Raw genomic sequence first — 24,140 nt, forward strand, 5'->3', positions numbered from 1 at the left:
AATCTGTTCTAAAGAACTCGGCGTGTGACAATGATTGTCATGTAGCTTTCAGGATATGACATAACATTCACCATGGCAGCCATAAGTAACAGTGAGAACAGAGTATTATGCGATGACTAGCTTTCTGAATAAAGTAATATAAGTGTTAAAGACGCTGAATGCTACTGTATTTAAATGTTGTGCCAGTGAAAGTCTTATGCACATTTTCATAGTGAACTTAACACTGGTTTCAGCAATACTGCCTAATAACTGTACTGGTCAGTGAAACACGGTGACCTGGATTCAAATTGTAAGTCGATGAAATACGCTGATCTTTTTGTGTGTGATGAGATATCTTTAGGGAAACCGTCTTCAGCTCCTTTTTGCTGTTGGTGCTAAGGGTTTCTAGACTAAAAGTGCCATGAGGACAGCCAGCAAGCAGGAAGATGAACTAATGGTGGTCGACCATACAGTAATAGCCCATGGGTATCTCAGGGCTCGGTAGGCATGAAGTGCTCGCCACGTGAACGATGCTAAGGGAGTAAATGTTCTCTGTGTTTATTTATTCAAGATGCTGATGGAGTCCTGATACAGATTTAGACTCACTTTAAAGCCCAGTGGATACACAGGCAGCGAGTTGCTTGCTCTGCACTAAATGAACTTGTCAGTCATGCGGCAGCACTTTGCCAAACTGAGAGCTGGGATTGAGGACAGAGCCGACTCACGCTAAGAGTCGAAAGCTAAAACGTGTTCCTGGCTAGTGATTCAGCTGCTAGGCTGTGTTCTTCTTAACTCCACCTGTGTTTGTTTTCACTAAAGCATAAAGTATAAAGGAAACCCAAAAGAAAACAGTGACTTTGTTAAATAAATCCATAACTGGCTGGGGTGCTCCTATTACTGTAAGCACGAGGACCAGGGTTTGTATCTGACCCGTCTTGCATGTCTCTCCATTCTCTCAGCCCTTGGTTTCCTGACTTTCTACACTTGATATATCTGATGAAAAGATTTTATTTTAAATGTATTTTATCTTTAATGATCATGAATCCGTAACTGATTGGCAAAGTATTTTAAATAATTTGAATCTAGACTAGAGGACTCTATATGGCTCAGCATGAAGTTAAAAGAATGACCCAAAACTAAAAGGTGTTGGTATTGAAATATTGGTACACACAGTTGAAGACAAAGACACAGAGAGCGGCAACTGCTCCTAAAATGGGTTTTTAATTTACAAAGAGTCAGTGACAGTTTTACAGTGCTCATGGCACAGAACTACTAAACGAGGTTCGCAGAACCTCAATGAATAAAAATATCAACAGTGCTTAGAAAAACAACAACACTCACAGAGGCGTATATATATATTGTATAGGGTGAAACAAAAAAATGAACATTTCAATATACAATATACACGTTGTGATATGACCTCTCAGACTCAGACAGCACCTTATGGCACAGTTTGTGTTTGTCTGACCTTTTGATCCTTAAACGATGATGATGATGGTGTTAAAGTTGACCCCGATACTGAGAGAGCAACATATGGATTGGCTACAAGGTCAAGACGTTGGAAAGACGTGAACTGAGGTCGACTTCCTGTTTGTAAAGTATAATGGCTTTAGCATCTCACATCAACTTTATTGAAATTATTATTTGCTTATAGATAATGAGCATCGGATTGTCCTTGCATATCAGTGGTCCTCTCTCTAGAAGAATAAATATTTTTTTGTTTTGTTTTATTTTGTATTCAGTGCTGGCAGTGTCTATTACCCTGAGGGAATCTGTGACGGAAGCTACTGATAGCCTATTTAGTTTTTCTTTCTTCACCGTTATGGTTCCATGTTAAATGACCAATGCTTTTCTATGTGAAATTACCAATACTTTTCTATGTGAAATGACCAATGCTTTTCTATGTGAAATGACCAATGCTTTTCTATGTGAAATTAAATGACCAATGCTTTAATTTCCATGTGAAATGATCAATGCTTGAATAGCTCATCATCATCATCAACAACAACAACAACAACAAGAATGTAGCAGTTAATGGTTTAGTTACAATTGTGTGCCAGCATTTGATGGCTCATGGTAGCATATTTCTCAGTGCAGACAAATGTTTATCTGTGTCATGCAATAGATAGTTATCAGTTGATAACAATCCCCTTTATTGCTGCTGTGTGGATAGCAAATGCGTACAATTCTCTGTACATTATGTAAATAAACTACCAAAGGGTGTAATCCCACAAAGACAGACCTTTCGTGGTTGGGATTTCAGGCCCTTTTCAACTGTCACACCTTGTCCCAGGCCCTGTTTGTGTATGTGTATTTGTGTGAGTAATGGTTCTGGACACCATCATCATGATTTAGTTCAGTGCTTCCCAAAGTGGGGTGCAGAGGTTCTTGAGCAGTTACAGCTCTGAGAGAGTACAAAAAAAGAAATGTTAGATTGGGGTCCCAGAGATTAAAATGGTATCAAATGAGGGTCTGTGGCCTAATGCGTATCAAACGGAGTCCTTGAAATTTTAAAAAAAAGTTTGAGAATCACTGATTTAGTCCATCCACATGGCTTTGGGATCAACAGGCATCAGGATCTATTCTACAACCCTCTTTGAGCATGCGGCTGATGGGCTTTACATAACGAACAGTACCAGATGGCAGCCTGACACACAACACTGTCTGCCAACGCCAGGCCTTCCTCTCCCCTGTTTGTGCCATCGTTGCCCACCCACCCATCTCGTTGCTATGCATAATACACAGTAACCTCAGGATGGTTGACAGTTGAGATGTAGCATGTCTAGACAGCAGAGTTAAATGACTATCTCTCTCTAGTGCGACGGGCAAATACAAAATACATCACCTCATGACAAGCCTAACAGGGAACACATCTCAAAGTTTAATGTGTAGCCTTTCGATGATGTATGCTGGTCATGCATTGTATTGCTGTACATTTATTATACTGTGAATAGTACATGTCCAATCATATCTGACCCTTTGACCATATTCACTTACAGCTGATTTTGCCCTTGCGTCATACTCAAGCATGACGTGAGAACATAATGGCTGCCGTGTGAATGAGCCGTGTGAATGAGCAATTATGTCTTGGCGTAGGAGGCATTCATTCCCTGAGCAAGGTGAAAGTTATTTGAATGAATGATGATCAAAATAAGGGCTTCATTTGGACTCATGGGTTGTCCAGGCCTTGAAGGAAGTAACATAGAGCTTATACAACAGTGTTCAGTTCAGTTCAGTGGCAGTGCGTTCAGTAACAGCTGTTTGTAATTGTCATCGATAAAAAAAGAGTGCCCACGCATTCCAACAGTTGGTGTTCAATTGGTAGATATAAAATGTGTGTTGGTCAGAAGTGGAATAGTTCAAATGTTCTGGGTATATGAAGACAGTGAGATGTGGAAGGTAATCAAAGACATTCTGTGAGCAATGCCCATATCAAAGTATTGTACCATTATTCTATTAAATAGTACCGAGAAACACAGTCATACAAACACACACACACACAAACACACACGCACACGCACACGCGCACACGCACACGCACACACACACACACACACACATACACACACACACACACACACACACACACACACACACACACTCACACACACACACACACACACACACACACACACACACACACACACACACACACACACACACGTTAATTAGACATTTGAACTGTACAAAACGTCCAGAGGAGATGCTTCACAAAAGTCTCTATCTCATCCTCTCTCATTCTCTTTCTCTCTCTCCTTCTCTCTTACATACACACACGCACACGCACACGCACACACACACACACACACAGTCAACAAGGTTTCGGTTTTTGGATTGTCAGACAAACAGTTGCCCTGATAATCTCTCTGTTGAGGGAGGACGACTTCTGGATGTCAATGTTCATCATCTCTCAAATCAATTGGGGGAGATGAGTTCACTCAGTCCATTCCAGCAGCTGAATCCCCATACTGTAGCACACCTGTCACTCAAGTCTGGCCGCAGCACCAGCAACAACAGTACGATGACCTCCGCTCGCGGGTGGCTGTCAAACCCACACAGCTGTGTTGTAATCAAACAAGGGCTGCATTTTCTCCAGCCTGCCCTCCGCCTGTCTAATCCTGTCTATATAAATCCCTGAGAACGGAGGCTGCTGGAGGTGGAGGTGAGACCTCTCCGCTTCGGTCAGGTGTGGTTGAGGGTGTGGACACGGCCTGCCTTTGCCCTGCTGTGCGCCCGCCCAGAATGGCAGGTAGAAGCTCCCTTTAGACGCCTTGGGCGCCACTTTCTTGGGCCTTTTGAAGAGGTCTCCCTCTGGGAGTTCTGGAGCCGCCCAGCCGGGTCGCTCCTTCAGGAGCTTGTCCCTGTCGGGTCGAACGCTACGCAGGAACTTCTTGAAGATGTTTGTGGTCAGCGAGAACTTCCGGCAGATCTCCTGCGAGCGGCTGAGGCGGAGAGGATGGGCCGGGGTGTCTGGCCGCTCTGCCTCGCCGTCCGTCATCCTCTCCCCTCTCCTCTTCCTCCTGCAGTCTTCCGTGTGCTCGTCCCTCTCCAGTTCGGGCAGGTCCAGCCAGTTGCCCACCAGGTCGGCAAAGACGTTGTCCCCCAGCACCAAGGGCTGCCGATTGCGTCTGCTGCTCATGAGGGACGAGGTCCAGTCACTGGAGTCATCCATGCTGTCCTGGTGGGAGTAGTCATTGTCTAATGATGGCCCCTCTCTGGAGAGGCTGAACAGAATCCCAGGCAGATCCACAGGCCGGGCATCAGGGGCAGCCAGCGGGTGGGAATGGGGCTCTGGTGGAGGGTTGTCCACTGTGGGCCCGCAGAAGTCCACCTGGGGGGCAGTGTATCCTGACCACCTCCTGGGTATGGACGTGAGAACACTGTCGCTTCGTGCTCGTCTTTCACTTCTTTCACTCTCCAGGCTGGAGGTTGATGATGTTGAGGATGAGCTCCCTAGGCTGCTCCTGTGTTGGGAACGGCTGAGCTCATCAGGACTGGTGTCTCTGCTATCCAGTGATGGTCCAGGGCTTCGCCTGGGACTGGGACTAGGACTGGGTTCTTCTGGCATGCTTTGGCTAGAGCAGGGCCTGTCACTCTCTGCAGAGGCCGCTGTCACTGTGACAGGAGGCTCGGTGGGTGTGGGCTGTGGGGGACCTCGGTTAATTGGACGCCCCGAAATGTCGAGGTTCTCTAGAGCGGTCTGGACCTGAAGAAGCTTGAGTTCCTGGAGGGCACCCATCATCGAATTCATCTGATCATGGAGGCCATCGCCCGCTTCTTTCATAGACACCTGCAGGGTGAGAGAGAGAGAGGGCAGAGAAAGAGAGAAGGGAAGAGGGAGAAGAGGGAGAGTGAAATAATAAGGCAGGGGTAAGAAGAGGGAGAAATGGGAGACAAAAACAACAGGGAAGGGTCTAGTTAGATTAAACAGAAGGCCTGACAGAATCTATCAGTTCAAGCACTTCACTCCTCCACCTCCTGTAGGGCCCCTGTCATCCATCACAAAGAATCCCTCTCTGTCCCCACCCTTCTGTTCTCCATGATGAATCTCAGCACCGGGACAAATCCAATTACACACCAGCATCCAACTGCATCCAATGACAGAGTTAAAGGATGCATGACAACTAGGGTCACAGTATTCACCGTTGCAGCCCGCTGAATACATTCGCTCCCTGCCTCTCCCTTGATGTTGGCCGTTGACTCTGTGTTGTTGTTGTCTTTTGTGTTTTCCAGGCTGCACACGTTTTTTAATTACAGGTCATGTGACCTACTTCTGAATGACAGGTCCGGGCCCCCATATGGCCCGTGTATGTGAGAGGATTGCAGTCCATGACAGCTGTGGACCAGACTACCAACGTTTGTATTTCCCATTGTCTCTGGTCTATGTCTTAATTTTTCACTCATATCCCCTTACCTCTGATACTTATCTTTTCCTCCCCCGCTACTTACCTCCTGTATCTCAGTCCTCTTTCCTGCTCTCCAACTCTCTCCTTCCCCTCTCTCTTCTGTCTGAGAGTACAGTAGGTGCCATGTGACAAGGACTAACCGTTTTTCTCCTCCAGGGAATTCCCTGCAGCTCTTTGCTAAACAGAGACCGCCCTGTCTTAACTTGTAGCAGTGCTCTAACTTTAGTCTCAGTTGAGATGACAACGATTATTACTTAAAATATAACTGCATAGAGAGGCTCAAAGGTAGCTAATGACTCACAAGGTAAATCTGCCAGGAACCCTCCCTTATCAAAACAGCTGTGGGAAGTAAAGTAATGAAAGTATGCAAACTATTTTGACAAATGTGCCAGAGTATGGGAATATACTATGGGAATATGTTAGTGAGACAGTTTCCACACTCACTAAACCCAAACAAGCATGCCTTAAGTGGCTTACAATGATCAATCATTTTTAAATATTCTAGAAATAAAAATGTCACTGGCTATGCAACTTCTTAAAAGCCCAGGACTTTGAAAAAGTGCCAACTTAACATTACTTAAAATTACAACACACACACAACATTTCACTATGAAATGAAATATCCTCTGTATGCACTTGAAACGACCCACGCTATAAAACAAGACCTAAAAAAAAGAAGTATCAAATCAAAACCCTCAAATCTTCTTACCTTGTGTAAACTTTGGAACACAAAAGGAGAGAAGTCCCTGTTTGCCTCTCTTTTTCTGATTATCTTTATCTCTGGCAGGCTGTCACTGTCCCCTCACCTTTCAAATGGATAAGGCTGCCTACCCCTATATGTATCTCTCTCCAATGGGGGGACACTGCCAGAGCGGGTATCCAATCAGCACTGTCCGTCTAGACTATAATCCCTAACCGTGGGGGTGGGGTCACTCAGGCGGAAACGGCCTGACAATGAGAGAGAGCGGACAGTGAGAGAGGGAGAGCGAAAGGGCGGGTGATCAGAGTCCAGGCCAGCAGCAGTATGGGGGAGCAGCCGGATGATCAGGGGTGGAGGGGAGAGGGGTGGGGTGTTTGGAGCTCTCGCCATATGTTTAGATGGTCCAATATGGAACTGTTGATGAATTCAATTATGGATGACACCATAAGAACACATGGGGAGGAACAGAAAGGAGGGGGCTGTTGGAGGAGGAGGGGGACGGCATGTTATAACAACACCAAGAACTGATACTTAATTGGGGAGGGGGCTGTGAATGCGGTGCAAACCCCGGTGGGAACAGAAGCCGTGTAAGACAACTGTGTTTGACAGAACAGTATCAAAAGCAAATCACTGTAAGCACCGTGAGAAGGGGGAGATTTTCTAGTATAGCGTATGTGCAACAAATAACAGTTCCCAGGCATATATTTTTTTTGATTAGCTGTAGAAAGAAAATAACCATAATGAGCAACCCAATAGTCAAGTGGTTAGGGTGCGTACCACATGGGCTGTAATGCCTATCAATGGTCAGCGGTCCCCGGTTCAATTCTGGACAGACCATTTGCTGTATGTCACTCTCCCGCTCTCTCTGTCTTTCCTGTCTCTCTCCACTGTGACTATTAAAAAGGCTTGGAGAAAATAAAATATTTGTTGCGTTTTTGATAATAAAAAAAAAATTCTCAATCATGAGAAAATATACAGAGGCTTTTCGGTCAAGTTCAGCAAACGATGGACATAATTATTTACTTACACACTTTATTACTGTGAGTATATTGGATACACACAATTATCATCACTGATCAATGACCATGATCATTGATGCACTTGAAAAGGCCTTCTGGCGTTGTGTATTGTATCATTTGCCACTGAGATCTATGTATAACATCACACATCTCTGATAGTATAATGGGTATGTTACTAACTAGGTAGGTCAAGTTCAGACGTTAATAAGCCTATCAATGCACAGCAGGAGAACAATGGTCCCATTGTTACTCCCTGGCTTGCCAAAATCAGCAGTGAAGATACACAATAATTAGCACAATCAGGTTGTCTCATGTCTCCGTGTATTGCACATATGGTTGACTTCATTAGCTATAATTGGCCATGTCCTTGGAGAGGCTGGGAAAAGAGTGCATAATTACGGTTTGCTTTCAACCACATCAAAGTTCAACGTGTCTGACGATCCTAGGATGACATGCAAAGTAATGCCTTCCCAGCGTAGCTTATGCCCTAAACGTGTGGCTCTCCGGAAGGCTGTGAGGTTGCGTTTGGATGACTAAAAGGATTACTGCATTCTACACTGCTGGTTAAACGTTGGACCATTTCGGCATACTGAGTTTGTTTTTGAAACATTATATCCCTTACCCATCCAACTGTCGTGCAGGCTACGGAGCTAACCTGTTCATACATGCTAACTAAAACATGCTTATTCAGAGCTCATCTGTAATTTTTCCCTTATCCCCAAAACACGGGCATCTCCCAGGCTCCCACTGGTTATTTAAAGCATACTCCATTATTAAGCAGCTTTTCTGTTCTCAGGTATCATTAATAATAAAAATAAATATGTTTTCCCCGTTTTGGAGAAGCTGGACAGTAGTAGCCTACAGTATACCCAACTCTATTGTTTGACCTTACCATGCCAACTAACTTGACATTGTACCATCACTATCTCAAGGCTGAAAATTGTGGCCCAATTATGTCAACCATATCAACTTTCACTCCGGTATCTTGTGAAGAAGATGAATGTGACTTGACTTGTCCCAAGGCAGTTTCTACTTTTAGTGCCACATGCTTATGATTTAGCAGGGAGCCTGAGATGTCTCACTCTCAAAATGTGTTAATCAGAAGGGCCTCATTAAAAGGAAAGAGACAGAAGTGACAGGTCCTACTATAGTCTCTCCAGGAGTTACTGTCCACAAAACCCCTCTCAATTAATAATAAGAAAATAAGAAAAGAGCGGGGGGAAAAGGAATCGCAATTGACCATTAGTCACAGCAGCCGTTTTGCTGTTATTGCGACTGAAGGTCACAGTTTAGTATGTGAAACGGCAAATGCTGACTCCGTCCGTCTGGACGTGTACGCTCTGACATGTCAGAACATCATGCTCTGACATCACTGTGATGTCAGGGGAACCACTCTAACAGAAGGGGTTTGCAGCTCTGACATCACGCTCTTGGCTTCACTGTGATGTCACTCTTTTATGCCCATATATGGAGTTCCCTGATGTCATCAATATTAAGCCCATATATCTAACAAGACTTCATATGGGAATGCCCATATATGGAGGCCACATTGGCCACATACCACACTAACAGAATCCATATATGGCCAAGACAGCCCATATCTGTGTGGCTGGTTCTACAGACAGGGATCTCCATATATGGGCATAAAAGGGTATGATATCAGACGTCATAGACATCATAGGACTTTCACATAACGGATAACTGAGTAAGCATGTCTCCATATACAGTACATGGATCTCCATATACGGGTACCAGGGGTCTCCATGGGTAACTGGTCCGATATACATTACTGGCCAGATGGCCAAGACATGACGCGACCTCACCCTTTAGGGCGAGGACGCTTGTCGCCCTGAGGCGTCTTACTAATGTCATACGACCATTATTCACAGCAGCCATTTTGCTCTTATGTCATACCCAGGGGATGCCCATAAATACTGACATCATTAACCCAATCTTGATTACCAGTGATGTTTTTTAAAGGCAAAGTCTTTGCATTTGATCTATCCATTGGCTAAAACTTCTAAGAGTTGTTTGGAAAAGCTAGGGAGTGAAAAGCTATTGGATCAAAAGAAGTTGAACAAATGTAACAAACAAAAACCATCCAGCAGCCCCCTTCCTCTCCTGTTTTTGCTACTGTGATGCCAACCAACCACACATAATTGCCACTTAAGGCCTGAATGCTTCAAAGTTTGAGAACAATAGCTGGCGGTCTTGAATTAATGTTGGACAGAGGCTCATTAAAGAGTTATGGCCTTTGAAGGGAATAAATGAATAGACTGCATGGTGCTCTTTTTCTTTCTTTCTTTTTCTTTTTACCAGGTCATGTGAAGGCAGTGACTGAAAACCTGAACCCTAGCGTCCCTATTCTGGAGTGAAAATTCGGCAAAGATGCAAGCTCACAACGCACAATGCATGTTACGATGAATTGTGAGCTTGCCAACAAAGAGATTTGGTTTAGGGGGAAAACAGGTATCTCCTTGGGGCACACTGGTCAACTAAGTATAGGGCTTAAGTGGCTAACAACTACTGTATCATGATGACGACACAACACATAAAATATTGCATGAATGTATGCATGAAAGTGAATTACTGTAAAATAAAGTATAAATAAATAATTGTCATCCCTTTGCTGTCTGCAGAGATGCAGCTCTCTGCTTTCAACATGGCATGATACTGCCTCATCAATTTAGAGGGGAAAAAATGGACCACGCTTACATGACTTGACCCGATTCAGCATTGAGTTCGTCGATTGCGCGCATAACGTGTGTGCCTGAATGTGTGCAATGTGTATGCTGGCGTGTTGAGTTTCAAAGAACCTCATTGACACTGGATTAATTAGAGGGGGGGAAAAAAATCAACACGCAAACATTTAAGTTGCAAAGCGTGACATTAAACCAAACATAAGCAGCACTATCCACTCCATGGAACATAGAAGGCCATTCAGTGTTGTTTTTGGTGTTGGTGTTATTGGCTGGACGGGAGGAAACAGTAAGGCCAAGGTTATCGGACCCTAAACCTCTTCCTGTTTGGTAGTGGGCTGGCAAGTAAGCAGCCATAGCCTGTTTTACCCTCCCCTCATTAAAAATGAATAGTGGGCTGTGTGGGTCAAAGGCAGGAATGGGATCTCTGTCCTGCATGGGGAGACAGAAAGGCTCTATGAGTCAATATGTAGTGCTGAGCTCTCCACAGGCCACTGTGGCGAGACCCAGGGTCACAGTTGTGAGATTAGTCAGGCCATGCAGCGTTCAAACACATAAATATCACCTCACACATCACAGGGCATGAATGTCTCTCTACTTTGTTGACCACCAGGGTCCCACAGGGGTCTATCCTTGGCCCACTCCTTTTTTCCCTCCGCGGCAAATCCCTTCGCCGAAAATGCCCAATGTTTGCCTAATATGACATGCCCAGAACAGGGACTTTGGGTTTCATGCGGTTAACATGCATGCTTCGAAATCTGTAATGCAGAGTAGGGGAAACAATGCGGAATATTCAATTAAAGAAATATAGGCCATCAATGCCTCTGGAGCATGCATGACTCACAGCAGATTGTCACACAGGATTGGCCTTGGAGTAATTACTTCCACATCTGCTGTGACTGTGACTGTATGGCTCAATGAATATGCATATTATATAGAGTACGTCTTCTATGCACAGGTGAATCCCTCTCTGGCAATGATGGAATATAAAGATAGGCTTTAATGCAGGCTTCAATGTGTAAACAAACAAACACAATGAATGAGGGGGAGACATTTTTTTTAACCATTTAAGCCCACAACACAATTTTGGCCGAAATAGGGACACCAGACTATGTTTCCCAAAAGGAAATGCATTTATTTCAGATTGACCAGAAGCAGGGATAAAACATATCTCCACTGGCGATAAAAATGAATGACCAGAGTGGAGGCATGGATTCTCCCTCCATCTCCCCCAACAAATTGAATCCTTCTTTTATGCCCTATCTATTCCTAAACACTGGATATGAGTTCATCACTGTCAGTGTGACCTATTGTGGATGAATACTACTATAGCTCGCCTTTAGTCGTCTTGAACGCTGGGGATGCTTAATGGCTAGTTTCCTGATAGATCTCATTTACGCCCTGAGAGGGAGAAATAGGCTGATTAGAGGCCATATCATCTTCCCTGATAATATTCAGTCCAATTAAGATCCAATCTGGAGGTATGTGCTGTAGCTGCTAGCGATGACCGCATGGCAAAATCATAAGATAGAAACTTGGCAGCTCAGCATTTGACGTCAGATTGTTCTGCAACCCACTCAGCCGGCAGCCTACTAATTTCTTAAACCTTGGCTGACTCTAAAAGTGCACACAGACAAAATAAATTTACTGCGCTGCTACTGTACGGACCACAAGGCTTTGCTACTCAATTCATTATACAGGCTTCTTCTGTTTCATCTGTTTCCCTGGTTCTGACAAAAGATCTTACTCAGATAGAGACAATAATGTGCATAGTGCTGTAACGCATGACCAATATTGACGATGCCTGGGCAAAAACAAAAAAAATAAAAACATTTTGGACCAGACGGCGTGTGCATGGGAGAGCATAAAAACAGACCTTGTGAAAAGGTTATCGGTATCATCTCAAAATGTAATACAATGATCATACATACAAAGCCAACAACTGCCACAGGAGCTCGGCCAATTTTAGCCAGGGGGAAGGAAGTGCCGGCTGGAGAATGGGAGCCATGGGAGAGGCTTAGGACAAATGAGCACTGAAACCTTAATAATAACTAATGCAGGGCTTTCACTGTGTACACCCTGCGGGCAACACAAAGAACAAGAAAGTCTTTGGCACCCCTACATGCTTAACCCCCCCACCCATGCATCCACCCACACACACCCCTATAAAATCTCACATCACCACCAGCACCCTTTGTTTTGTTTTTCCAGCCCTCCATGACCTCATGCACGCACTTCATGTTTTCTCTGCTGAATTCCATGGTGACAGTTATGCTTGAAATGCACCTGAGGCGCAAGCCGGATGAAAGGGTGCGCACGTGAAATGAGCTGCACCGGGTGTCAGTATCAAAGGCCTCGTGATTTATTTTTTCAGACTCGCTGCGATGACGCTGTGTGGCGTGCAGGTGTTAACCTTACAAATCCGACAGGAGAATTCAGGGGCATGTTCGTGGCTGCACGTTTAACCGCATATGAACCTTAGCGTCACCCATTCAGGAGCGAACATTGACATTCTGTGAAAATAGCAGAGCTACAAGGCTCACAATGTTTCACATTGTGACTCTTGGTAAACTTATAGATCAACTATTTCCGGCGAAGATATTTTGGTATAGGGAAACATTGAACTCTAGAAGAGAGGAAGAGTTCTGATTGAATTTGTCCATTTCCATCACATCCCATACTGTTGTGTGAATGGTGAGTCATGCTGAGGCTAAAAATGTCTCATTCATTGTTATCATTATTCCCCCTGGATTGCTATGGAGTCATGTTTTTGTTGAAGCGAATAGAGGTCGACAGGCAATTTTTCCCAGACAAAGGGTTTTAGGTGTATTGACACGAATGGAACGAAAATCACAAAAACAAATTCCCTTGCTTGCGAGAAGATAAATGTAAAACGGAAACATTTCTGACCTGAAAATCAGTGTCTCTGGGTTCAGGTTTCAGGGTCTAGGACAGTGTGTAGTCAGTGGTGGAGCAAAATAGCCCTTGACCCCAGGGGGTCAGAGGTCAAATGTTCACACTTGCTCTGACATTACCCCACACAGAATGGCCCTGAAGTCCCCAGGCCCAAACAGACAGTCAGTGTTTTCACACATTCAAATGGCACACTGCTATTTCAGGGTCCTGTTGTGATGCTGTGTTGACTTATCAAAGAGCTGCAGTGGACTGGACACTGTGTTACATTAACACTACAGATTTTACTGTATACTAAACCTTGGCTGATGCTATAAAGCAGTGTATCTCAAACCTTTAAATGTCAAGGTCTCCCCTTGACTCTAAAGACTTTATTTAATTTGGAGTGTTGCAGGCTGTCTGCTATGTTGCAGCGACTTCTCTCCCCTTAACTCTGACAGTATACAAATGGAACCAAATGGACCTGTTAGAGTCCCTGGAATCCACTTTGAGAAACACTGCTATAAAGAGCACAGTAATCATTTATTATACTGCTGTGTCTACATAAGGATTGATACTCAACTCTCTATTCAGTTCTTCTGTTTCAAGCATTTCCCTGATTTTGACAAAAGATTGTTCTCACAGAGACACTAACATACACATAAATCTCAAATTTGACAATAAACAAGTTTCTCAGGCTCAGCCTTGCTCTAGGGCTGAGCCTAAGGGAGACATAACTAACCAGCTGGCGCATCATTACTGTCCAAGAAACAAGAAACCCTTGTCCTGTCAGACTTGTCTGTTGACCAGTCCGGTAAGAAATAATTAATTTGAAAAACATGTGCCACTCTTGAATGAGCAGTGGATGAAAATCGGTCACAGTGAAAAGAAAAGTGACAACCTTGGCACAAACAAGCACCCCTCCCTCCCGCCACTTTTTTTTTATCAGATCAAGGCACTGAAACAGATTGTGTCCCACATGGTTCTGATCAAGGGGAGCGGCTGCCTTGGCTTGTTTTAACTGGCATCTGCTATCTGTTCTTTCTGTTTGATCCTGTGCATGGCCCAACACTTTTTTTCTATTTACCTTACCCAAACTTGCCAACTGTGCCAAACCTGCTGTGATATAGGGCTACTGTACAAAAATAAGAAGTGCCAGTTGACAGACGGGTGGCTAATTTGGCACAGGGAAGCCAAAAAGCCACAGGCCTGATTGTGTTGCATGTTGTTGCAAGGCATCCTAGCCTTTGCTGTGGGCCCCGTGGCCCGGGCACACAGACCATGCCTGCTTTGAAGATGTTTCCAAAAGAAATCTGGGCCAGTTAAAGCTCCATTGAAATGGATGACTAAAGTACTGTATGTTGCTGCCAGAAGATGTGGGCATAAGGATGAGCTTTCTTTCTGCTCTCTGCAACCAAATCTGTTTCATAGAATGAGAGTGAGTGAATAAAATGTGAAAACATGTCAATTAAGGGAGAAGTTCCTGATTCTAGTGTGCATTAACCCTGTTGTTGACCACATGCCAAAAGGTATGCAGAAAACCTATTGTAAAATAATGTAGAAATAGAAAAGTGACAGAAGGAATCACATCTCAATGTATTTATTAGGCCTACTATTATTATTTTCCATCACAAAACACAAGTAGGAGCAAAATCCTTTGGGAGATTACAAAAGCAAAAGACTGTCCTTATGTCGTTAAGCTTAAATGAACATCTGTCCCAGATGTGTAGGGGGGCATGCCTATAGCTTTAAACCAGCACAGATTAATCCGATGCAAAGAAAATCTTTCTATACTAGCCTACTGTAGGCTATGCTGTACTACAATCATACTCCCCAGATATTATACACAGATCAAGCAATTAATATACATACAGTAGCCTACATATAAAATTACCAATAGGCCTACTACAATTGTGTATGCCTATATCACGAGATATAGCTAGGCTATATCATTTTTGAAAAACCTGTTAACATGGCTAAATACATTTATTATATATTTATTTAGGGTCCACTATCTCTCCAAGTTTGCTCATTAACCTAATCAAATACAAAACATGTGGGAAATGATCTGATCTGATTAAAGAGTACATGTTGCCCAGCTGTTTTAATACATTAAACAACGTTTGATCATGCTTTAATAACAAGAATCAAGCGAACATACCAGTTCTTGCTTCAGACGTCTCAAGCACGCGTCCATGTTTTTGCGCTCTGGTTTGGAGAGCTGTTGTTCCATTGTGAAACACGCACGAATTCAATTAAACCACTTGACCAATCAACGTTCAAACATACCTTTGGTAATTATATCACTTGTGCACCCTGAGCTGCTAAACTAATCTAAAGCTACAACAAAAAAAACACGCGCATGATGAGGAGGAGGAGATAATTGGAAAAAAAAAACGCAAATCCTGTTCAGGAATGTGCGCGTCTTGATCCTGACGCAAATCCCGCAGTGAAGTCTGAAGATACCGGTTCTTTTAAAACGTGTTTACTTCCGAAAAATGAAAATGAGTCCTTTTGGGTGCAGACTATGTTAGATTCAGACGGTGTGTTAGTGTTAGATCCTCCAGACGCCAGTCCGTCCGTATCTCTGTGTCAGTGCGGCCACTGCTTGGCTGCCAGTCTGTGGTGTGCAGCCAGTCAGTGTGTGCTGCCTGCCTGCCTGCCTGTGTTTTCTTTTTTTCTTTTCTTTTTTCCTCATTCAAGAGGAGCGCTTACGTTGCTCGTCCAATTTCCTCCAATGAGAGAGCCTCCCATGACAGCGTAAATCCGTTCAAACCAGGATGAAATGGGGACCTATAATTTTCTTTGGATGAGTGAGTTGATGTGGCAGTGGCAGTCAGTGTGTAGTGTGCATGTGTGTGTGTGTGTGTGTGTGTGTGTGTGCGCGAGAGTGCGCGTGTGCGTGTGCGTGTGCGTGTGCACGCGTGCGCGCGAGAGAGAGAGAGAGAGAGAGAGAGAGAGAGAGAGAGCAAGAGCGAGAGGAGGAGAGAGAATCTATAGGCTATAGAAAGCAATCTTGGCAGGAAGCCTAATCGTCTGGAAATATTTGAATCAAAGCTAAAGGCTGTTGATAACGGGAAAAAATCATATCATGCACCCCACGCCAATCTGACAAATACTTGTTACATGCTACTTACTGTATGCAGCCAATAATGCAAGGTAGCCTACTTCTCTGACAAAAGTGTCTAAAAAGAGACCCCTATATGTTTCATGAAATCAACCATGAGGTCAGCGGCCACGGTCACCTTCATTGTGGTCCAAGAGGAAGCACCTGAAATCTGGAGGCTTTTGTTTGCATGACCCGGACGTAATACTTTGTTATCCAAGGAAGGAAGAGGTCCTCTCCCTGTCTCACATATAGATTTGACATGTGTGCTGAGTTGTGTATTTATTCAATCTTTCACCGCTTCCCTGAAGATGATGCCTGATGTGTCTACATCAGGGGTCTTCAACAGGGGGTCCGGGACCACTAGGGGGTCCTCAGAGTTTCTACAGAGGGTCCTCCAAATCTTCCAATCCTTAACAACTAAAACCCTAGTGTCCATATTCTGAGAACTGTAGCCAAAACTAGCAGATCTTCAAGCTCACAACACCTCGCAGTGCGAGGCTTGTAGATCAGCAATTTTCGGCAAAGAGTTTTGGTGTATAGAGGGAAAAAGAGCATACTAAGTACAGAGTAAAAGGTCAAGTTTATTATGGCAATGATGGCTCAAGCGGTTAAATATCTGAACACACAAATTTACATGAATCCAAAATACACTGATGATTGTGCTGTGACTGTCAAACAATGAAATTATATGGAATCTATGAAAGGGTTGTGGGGGTCCCCGCTTCATCTCTCTCTCAACTAAGGGGTCCTTGGCCTGAAAATGTTGAAGACCCCTGGTCTACATCGAGGCATCACACATGCCTGACTAATGTCTGTGACCTAAATGTTGCCCAACATATTATACGTTTGGAAGCTTACAGCCGTGTGCATCACTCTTCATAAGGTAGGAAAAAAAAGAAGAAAACAGCAAAAACCGTGACCTGAGACAAAAACTACAACTACATTATTCATCGAAATAGAGTCCAATTCAATTGTATTCCATTCCTGCAGGGCACAGAAGTGTATAGTGAACAAATGGCAGGAAAATGGGACCTATTATACGCCATGGAGATGGATGATCTTTTCATTACCGTACAGACGACACAGCAGTAAAGCAGGAATGCAACAACAAATAGCCCACAGCAATTCCACGTTGTGTGCTCCTCACATCTATCATGAACAAAATAAAGTGCACGTTTATAATCTGACTTCCCAGAAAATTCACTAAATTCTTCAACGTCAAGAGTTAACCTCTTAAACCCTATATAGGCTATACTTACTGTGGTCCTACAGTACAGTAGTCTATACTTGGTCCTCTCCTGTTCCCACTACACCAAATCTCTTCAAAAGTACACAAGAAGAGTGGGCACCAAGGAAGAATCGTCACCTTGATGTAAAATTGGCTATCTTGTTCAAAATGTAAACACAAATTATTCATGATGTGAGCATACACGGTACATCATTATCAGAGATAATTGTATCCTTCAACTTCTTGTTTATGGCTGAAAATCACTGGATATAGTGGAATGGATATAGGTCTACAGGTTTTCTAGCAATTTGTTGCAATTGTAGAAATATTAGACCTTACATCATGTTGTACTGTATAGGCTGAGGGGCCCACACATTTGAGCATGAAGAAATATAAATGCACCAGTGGCCCCTGGTAGTCAAAGGCCCCTGGACACTGGCGCCATTTTCCCGGGTCAATAATCCGCTCATGCCTATTATGACATACCCAGAATAGGGAAAGCTATAGAGTTCATGTAGTTAAGAATTTAGACCAAGATGACTGATCTTGGCGACAGAGTTCAGTATTGTAACTCCTGTCAAGTTGCACTCTGTGACCTGGTTCCATGCAAATGAAGGCAGGTATCTGCAGTTTAATATTCAATCCAATGTTGATGCATTCCAGATGGAATGCCAGGAGGAGAGGAAGAGGAGAGAGGAAGGAGAGTGAGCTGCGGTCGCTCCAATCCAAATTCCAAAAGCAATGAAATGGGGATGGGCAAATGAATAAATCATCTGAGCATTAGTTTACTTCACGAAAGGAGAGCGCAAGAGAGCAAGACAGAGATAGAGAGAGAGAGAGAGAGAGAGAGAGAGAGAGAGAGAGAGAGAGAGAGAGAGAGAGAGAGAGATTTTGGCTTGTCTGTCCTTATAACATTATTCACCTGGAACTTTTAAAGTGCTGTCATGATAATATGGTGTCTGTTTTCATTTGTGTATAGTATTCACTAGTAAGACGCCTCAGGGCGGCATGCAACCTCACCCTAAAGGGCATCACTGGCCATCTGGCCAGTGATGTATATTGGACCAGTTACACATATATGGAGACCCCTGCATGATAGTCAACAATGTGGGCACCAAATATGGGCATTCCCAGATGCCCTTAATATTGATGACATCGGGACAGGGATCTCCATATATGGGCATAAAACAGACAAATGTCAGAGCGACAAACCTATAGAACCACAGACAAACCCATAGAAACACAGTGTCAGGCGTGACGTACAGCCAGAGATATGTGGAGATATGCCGGTTTTCATAGGGGAGGGGGGTATATATATTTTCTCTTTGTGTCTAAACAAAACAGTTTAACTGATTATGTTTGTGCTGTTGATGATTTAGCCACCACTTGCACTACAGCTGCATACAATACTACAAGTCCAGCACGGTATTAACTTTAAGTAAAATTTAAAACCACTTTCAACTTGGCATCCTTATTTTTGGCATCAGTGTAATTATAAAAAGTTAATAATTCTTCATCTTTTCAGCACAGACCCAGTTGTCTAAAAACTATTTGCAAAGGTGCCTCTTGAAGCTAATATGAAAACACCTGCCCATATTGTCAAAGATATGTACACAGAGAAATCAAGTTAATTCTCAGAGTAGGCCTACGCCAACATTTCAATTTCACACTCTAATTATCACTGAAGATGCTAACAAACAAACTACCACAGTACATTAATTTTGTTTATTCATTTTGCATAGCAGTGAAACACAGACATGAAGTGATAGAAACACAGAGGGAATACTGACAGACCAGACAAAAACACATCATGAATACATCTCATCTCAGCTACAAGGAAGGGAACTGCACCCAGTAGTTGCAAAGGCACCGCAGAATCAATTGCTGAGCATTAAGACACTCTTACACCCAGACTATATAAACATGAACCTGAAAATCTCTTGCTATTCAGCCACAACGAGCCAGTCGACACCTTGTTATAAAGCATTCAGCTTCAGCACAGGCTTTACTTGACAGCAGAACTGTCATTCTGACTTGACTGACAGTAGCCTACAGTATGTCTTCATCATTCAAGATGGAGACGCACATGGTGACTCCAGTCATTAAAGCCAAGTCGCCGAATAGGCGAACGGCTGCTGAAAGATTCAGGAGAACATTGGCTCCAACGTGCCTCTAAGCTGCAGCTGCCTGGCTGGCGTGCATGTAGCCTAGGCCACTTCCCCCCCAGCTGTCAGGAGCCAAACAATGACTGAGGAAGTTTCACCCAAGTCCCCAGACCACACAGCACTGGGTTACAGGCCTTCAGCCAGCCAGCACAGCACATGCAGCAGCAACTGTCAGCTATCCATCATTCCAAGATATAATCATACGCAGTTAATTTAACTCTGAGAGCGAACAAATGTAACCAAAATGGACCTTATGGGTCCATTTAGTTGAATTTGTTCGTTCTCAGAGTTACAACTGGCTCAATTAATTGGATTCGGTGCTGTGAATTATTGTCTTGCAGAATACAGACATCAACCCCAAAGATGAATGAAAACAACCGTAGGCCTATCACAAGACAAAGCATGGGGAAATTCTATGTACAGTATGTATTGCACGCGTTAGTCTATGGCCCTATTGTGTTAATTTTGTATGCTATGTTGATGAATTGAATGCATAGGACCACAATGGAAACAAGTCCCCAGGATATTTTTGTTATCCTTTTAGCCTTAGTGTCTTACTTTCTGACTAATAAAGAATTCAATCAATCGTTCAAGTCAAGAGATATTCATACCTGTGAATAACTCACTTGTTCGTGTGATTCAAATATTGTCTTGTTTAGTTATCTTATGATGTCACGATTCATGCCACAGATGCAGCAAACCACCAGGAGAACAAAGTGGAGAAGACAAAGTAAAGTTATAGTCCACCGCTAAGACCACACTCCACACTGAACTGTGTAAATGTTACCTATTAAAGGAGTAGTTCACCCCCAAAATGAAACATTTTCCATTGATTAATCATGTCATGGAGACTTGAGTTCAATTATATGTTTTTGTATTCGTCACATTCCTGGTGCCATGGCATTGGTCCGAAGGTTCATTAGTCCGAAGGTTCATTAGTCCGAATTTGTTAAGAATACTATGCTAACTCTAACCCTAACCCTAACCTTAACCTCAGTAACCCCAACTAAATTCAGACTAATGAACCTTCGGACTAATGAACCTTCGGACTAATGGGCATCCTAAGACTAGGTGACATTCCCAAGTCTCCATGGCATGACTAATCAATAGAAAAAAAGTCATTTTACTCCTTTAATGTAATTCCAATGATACTGCCTTAATTGTAGGACTGGAAGCCATTTTTTTTTATTATATTGCTTATATGTACTGTAATCATGTTACAGACACTGTGTTGAGAAGAATATCCTCTCACTTAAATAAGACGGGGGTCATAAGGTTGAATCTGATAATCTGATTACATCTTACAAAGGCCAGAAAGGTAAACAGAGATAGCAGTTGACACATGACAGGGCAGGCCCTCCCCATCACCAAACAATGCCATTGTGACAGGCTCAAGGTTAGGACAGACAAACAGCCAAGGGTTTAAAAGGACAAAGTTCTCTTTATTTCCCATGACCACTGGTGGTAGATACTAGATAGCCACCAGGAAACAACCATAAATGTAATTAAAAGCAGTCTCTGAGTATGTCTGACTTATCCTGTACGCATTAACCCATTCACAGCAGGTGTGTAGTCACCAGTGGTGGAAAAAGTACTCACATTTTCTACTTAAAGCAATGTAGAAATACTCTGTTAGGGTGCCCACACACCAAAATACCTAGAGTGGAATCCGCCAATATATTTCAATGAGAATGGAGTGTTTTTTGAGGATTTCTGCAACGCTCCATTCTCATTGAAATGCATTGGCTGATAGCACTCTAGGTATTCTGGTGTGAGGGCACCCTTACAAGTAAAATGATACTTGAGTAAATGTATAACAATCTTTTGATTTTGAAAATAGCAGATCTACAAGTTCACACAATGCGATGGATCAACATGCATTGTGAGCTTGTAGATTGGCTATTTTCAAGGGCTGAAGTGGTATGTTTTGCAATAATAATCCAAATCTACAAAGTAACTATTAACTAAAGTTTTCAAATAATTGTAGTGGAGTACAATGTTTGCCTCTGAGATGTAATGGAGTAGAAGTAAAAGCTTTGAAAATTGGAAGTAGGCCCACTCCAGTTAAGTAAATTGCCTCAAAAGTGTACTTAAGTACAGTATACTTGAGTAAATGTACTTAGTTACTTTACACCGTTGGTAGTCACACCTAACTCTGAGCTAGTTTGAATCAGGCCAGCAGTGATAACCACTTACAGTAAATCAGCCTTGCATCACTCACATCCATGTTTATATAGAACAATGCACATAGACATCATTCTATGACTGTGTAAAATACGGAATGGAATTATCTATAGTGTATTATGGCTGTTAGACTATTCAACCATACATCGTAGGTATAGCAGTCATCTTTTTAGGTCAAGCCATGTCTCAAGGCCCCAAAAGTAAGGCTAATTGATTGAACTGATATGTTTTAATATTTCAGAAGAAAGAGCACACACAAAATGTGTAAATGGCTTACATTATGCTGTGTGCATACTGAAAATGCATGATACCTTCATATTATTCATTCATATTTGCCAAATTGTCTTTTGATTTCACTGCAATTGCCCTCATGATGGTAACAAAAATAAAGACCAAATTGGCTATTACAGCAACACATGCACAGGATGGACCCCTGCTGCCATCTAATGGTAAATATGTGTCACTGCAGGACACATAGTGAGTGGGTGGGTAGCCAATTAAGCCAATGTACAAGTCTACCTTTTTGGCAATACATAAATAAATGATTATTCAATAATAATAATGATTTCGGTCAATATAATTCGTATTGATCAAAGCCTTATGATGCAGTAAACATTGCTCTATTGCCACCCCCACCCTTCAGTCCCACTGCCTACAATAGAGGCAACTCCACAGATCATGTTCAACCCAGATTCGGCTCAAACAAAGGGTCAAATTTGTTCTTTTTCTGCATAGTACTGTGTTCTATCTGTCTCATTCAATGTTATATGAGTTAAAAAAAGGATCTCAATGTAAATAAGCCATGTGCTGTTCTGACTGTATCCTTTTAGTTGACCTGCTTGTACCAGTACCGGTGACAATGTAGTCACAAGTAAGGAAAAGGTCACTTATTTAATAGGATAATAATCTCACAGGTGAAAGAATGGCTCTGAAAGTGATCTCAAACGTCAATCAAAGAACAAGATTCTTGGGCAGGATACATCCATATGTCAACAGCAGTGCAATGATTCAGTGTCATTCAGTGTCACTTTGACTATATGCATGTACCTCATGGTAGCCTACAGTGGTATCTCCAAGTCACTGATGACAAAATTGCAGACCTCCCTCTTCTAAAATTGAACCCCAGGTCTCATAAACCTCTGCCCACTTCAGTAGTCTGGAATGGCGAATAGTGGAGGAGAGCATATCTCTTTCATTGTGTTTGGTTTTCAGGATCCTAAATGGATCAGTTCCCAAATATCTGTTGAACTACCTGACCAGAATGAGGGATGCTCACAGGTGCTCAACCAGTGGAAGTTAATTTGTACTGAAGTACATCTACTACAGTACAAGCTCACTTTTGCATCGCAACGCATATATTTTGAACTTGTAGAATGCTAACATTTAAGTACAAAATTTGTGAGTACTTGGCCTAGACTAACATCCATAATAACTACAGTATATTTCCCAAAGTCCTGGGTTCAAATCCCACCAAGAGTTACCTATAGTCTTTACTGCCAAGCTTGTTTTAAAGACTGACATCCATAATAACACTTAAGACATAAGGAAAAGTATGATGTCTTCTATCATGTCTATTCTATGGTGCTTCCCAATTACATTATTCAATTTCAATTTAGACATTTAGCAGACACTCTTGATCCAGAGCGACTTACAATAAGTGTCACAGACTTTTGTCATTGTTTGTCTAGGTCTTGTATTTCTATGTGTGTTCCCTCGTCTAGTTGTCATGGTTCTGTTGTCTATACCCAGCTGTAATCAGTCCTCATGTGTATACCGGTATCAGTCTTGTATTCCCCAGTCAGTCTTTGTTGAGTCATTGTCTAGTCTAGTGTCAACTGGCTGTCTGTGATTTCATGTACCTGTTTGTTTCCTGTATTAAAACACCCAATGGGTTTTGCACTCCACTTTGCCTGGCTGTCTGCATTTGGGTCCTCACCCCACCACCAGATCCTGACATAGATGGATAGATAGATAGATAGATATAAAGATATATATTATAGATATCCCATATATATATATATATATATATATATATTAGGGGTGATCCCGAATAGTCGAATAGTCGACTAATCAATCGAAGCGGCATCTTGTCGAATGGCAATATCTTAGTCGAATGAAAAAAAAGAAAAGAAAATGTCTGATGATTTAACATAATACTTTGGTTTCTCGCAATATAACATGCATAGCCTACTGGCTGCTTTCAATCAATCAATGAGGCACAGCCGTGTCTGTGTGTGTGCGTTGTAGACTCCACAGAAC

The 24,140-nt window shown here is 42.8% G+C and overlaps 1 protein-coding gene across 1 annotated transcript; it reads right to left on the reverse strand.

Moving 5' to 3' along the window:
* Positions 1 to 4,024: 4,024 nt before the first annotated feature.
* Positions 4,025 to 15,428, reverse strand: inka2 (inka box actin regulator 2; the record flags this gene model as incomplete). Its single annotated transcript, XM_080727554.1, has 2 exons — positions 4,025 to 5,269; positions 15,357 to 15,428. The coding sequence occupies 2 exons, from the start codon at positions 15,426 to 15,428 to the stop codon at positions 4,025 to 4,027; spliced, it is 1,317 nt and encodes a 438-aa protein (XP_080583680.1).
* Positions 15,429 to 24,140: the final 8,712 nt, after the last annotated feature.

The sequence above is a fragment of the Nannobrachium achirus genome, assembly GCF_963921795.1.
Source record: "Nannobrachium achirus genome assembly, chromosome: 6".
Lineage (NCBI taxonomy): Eukaryota > Metazoa > Chordata > Actinopteri > Myctophiformes > Myctophidae > Nannobrachium > Nannobrachium achirus.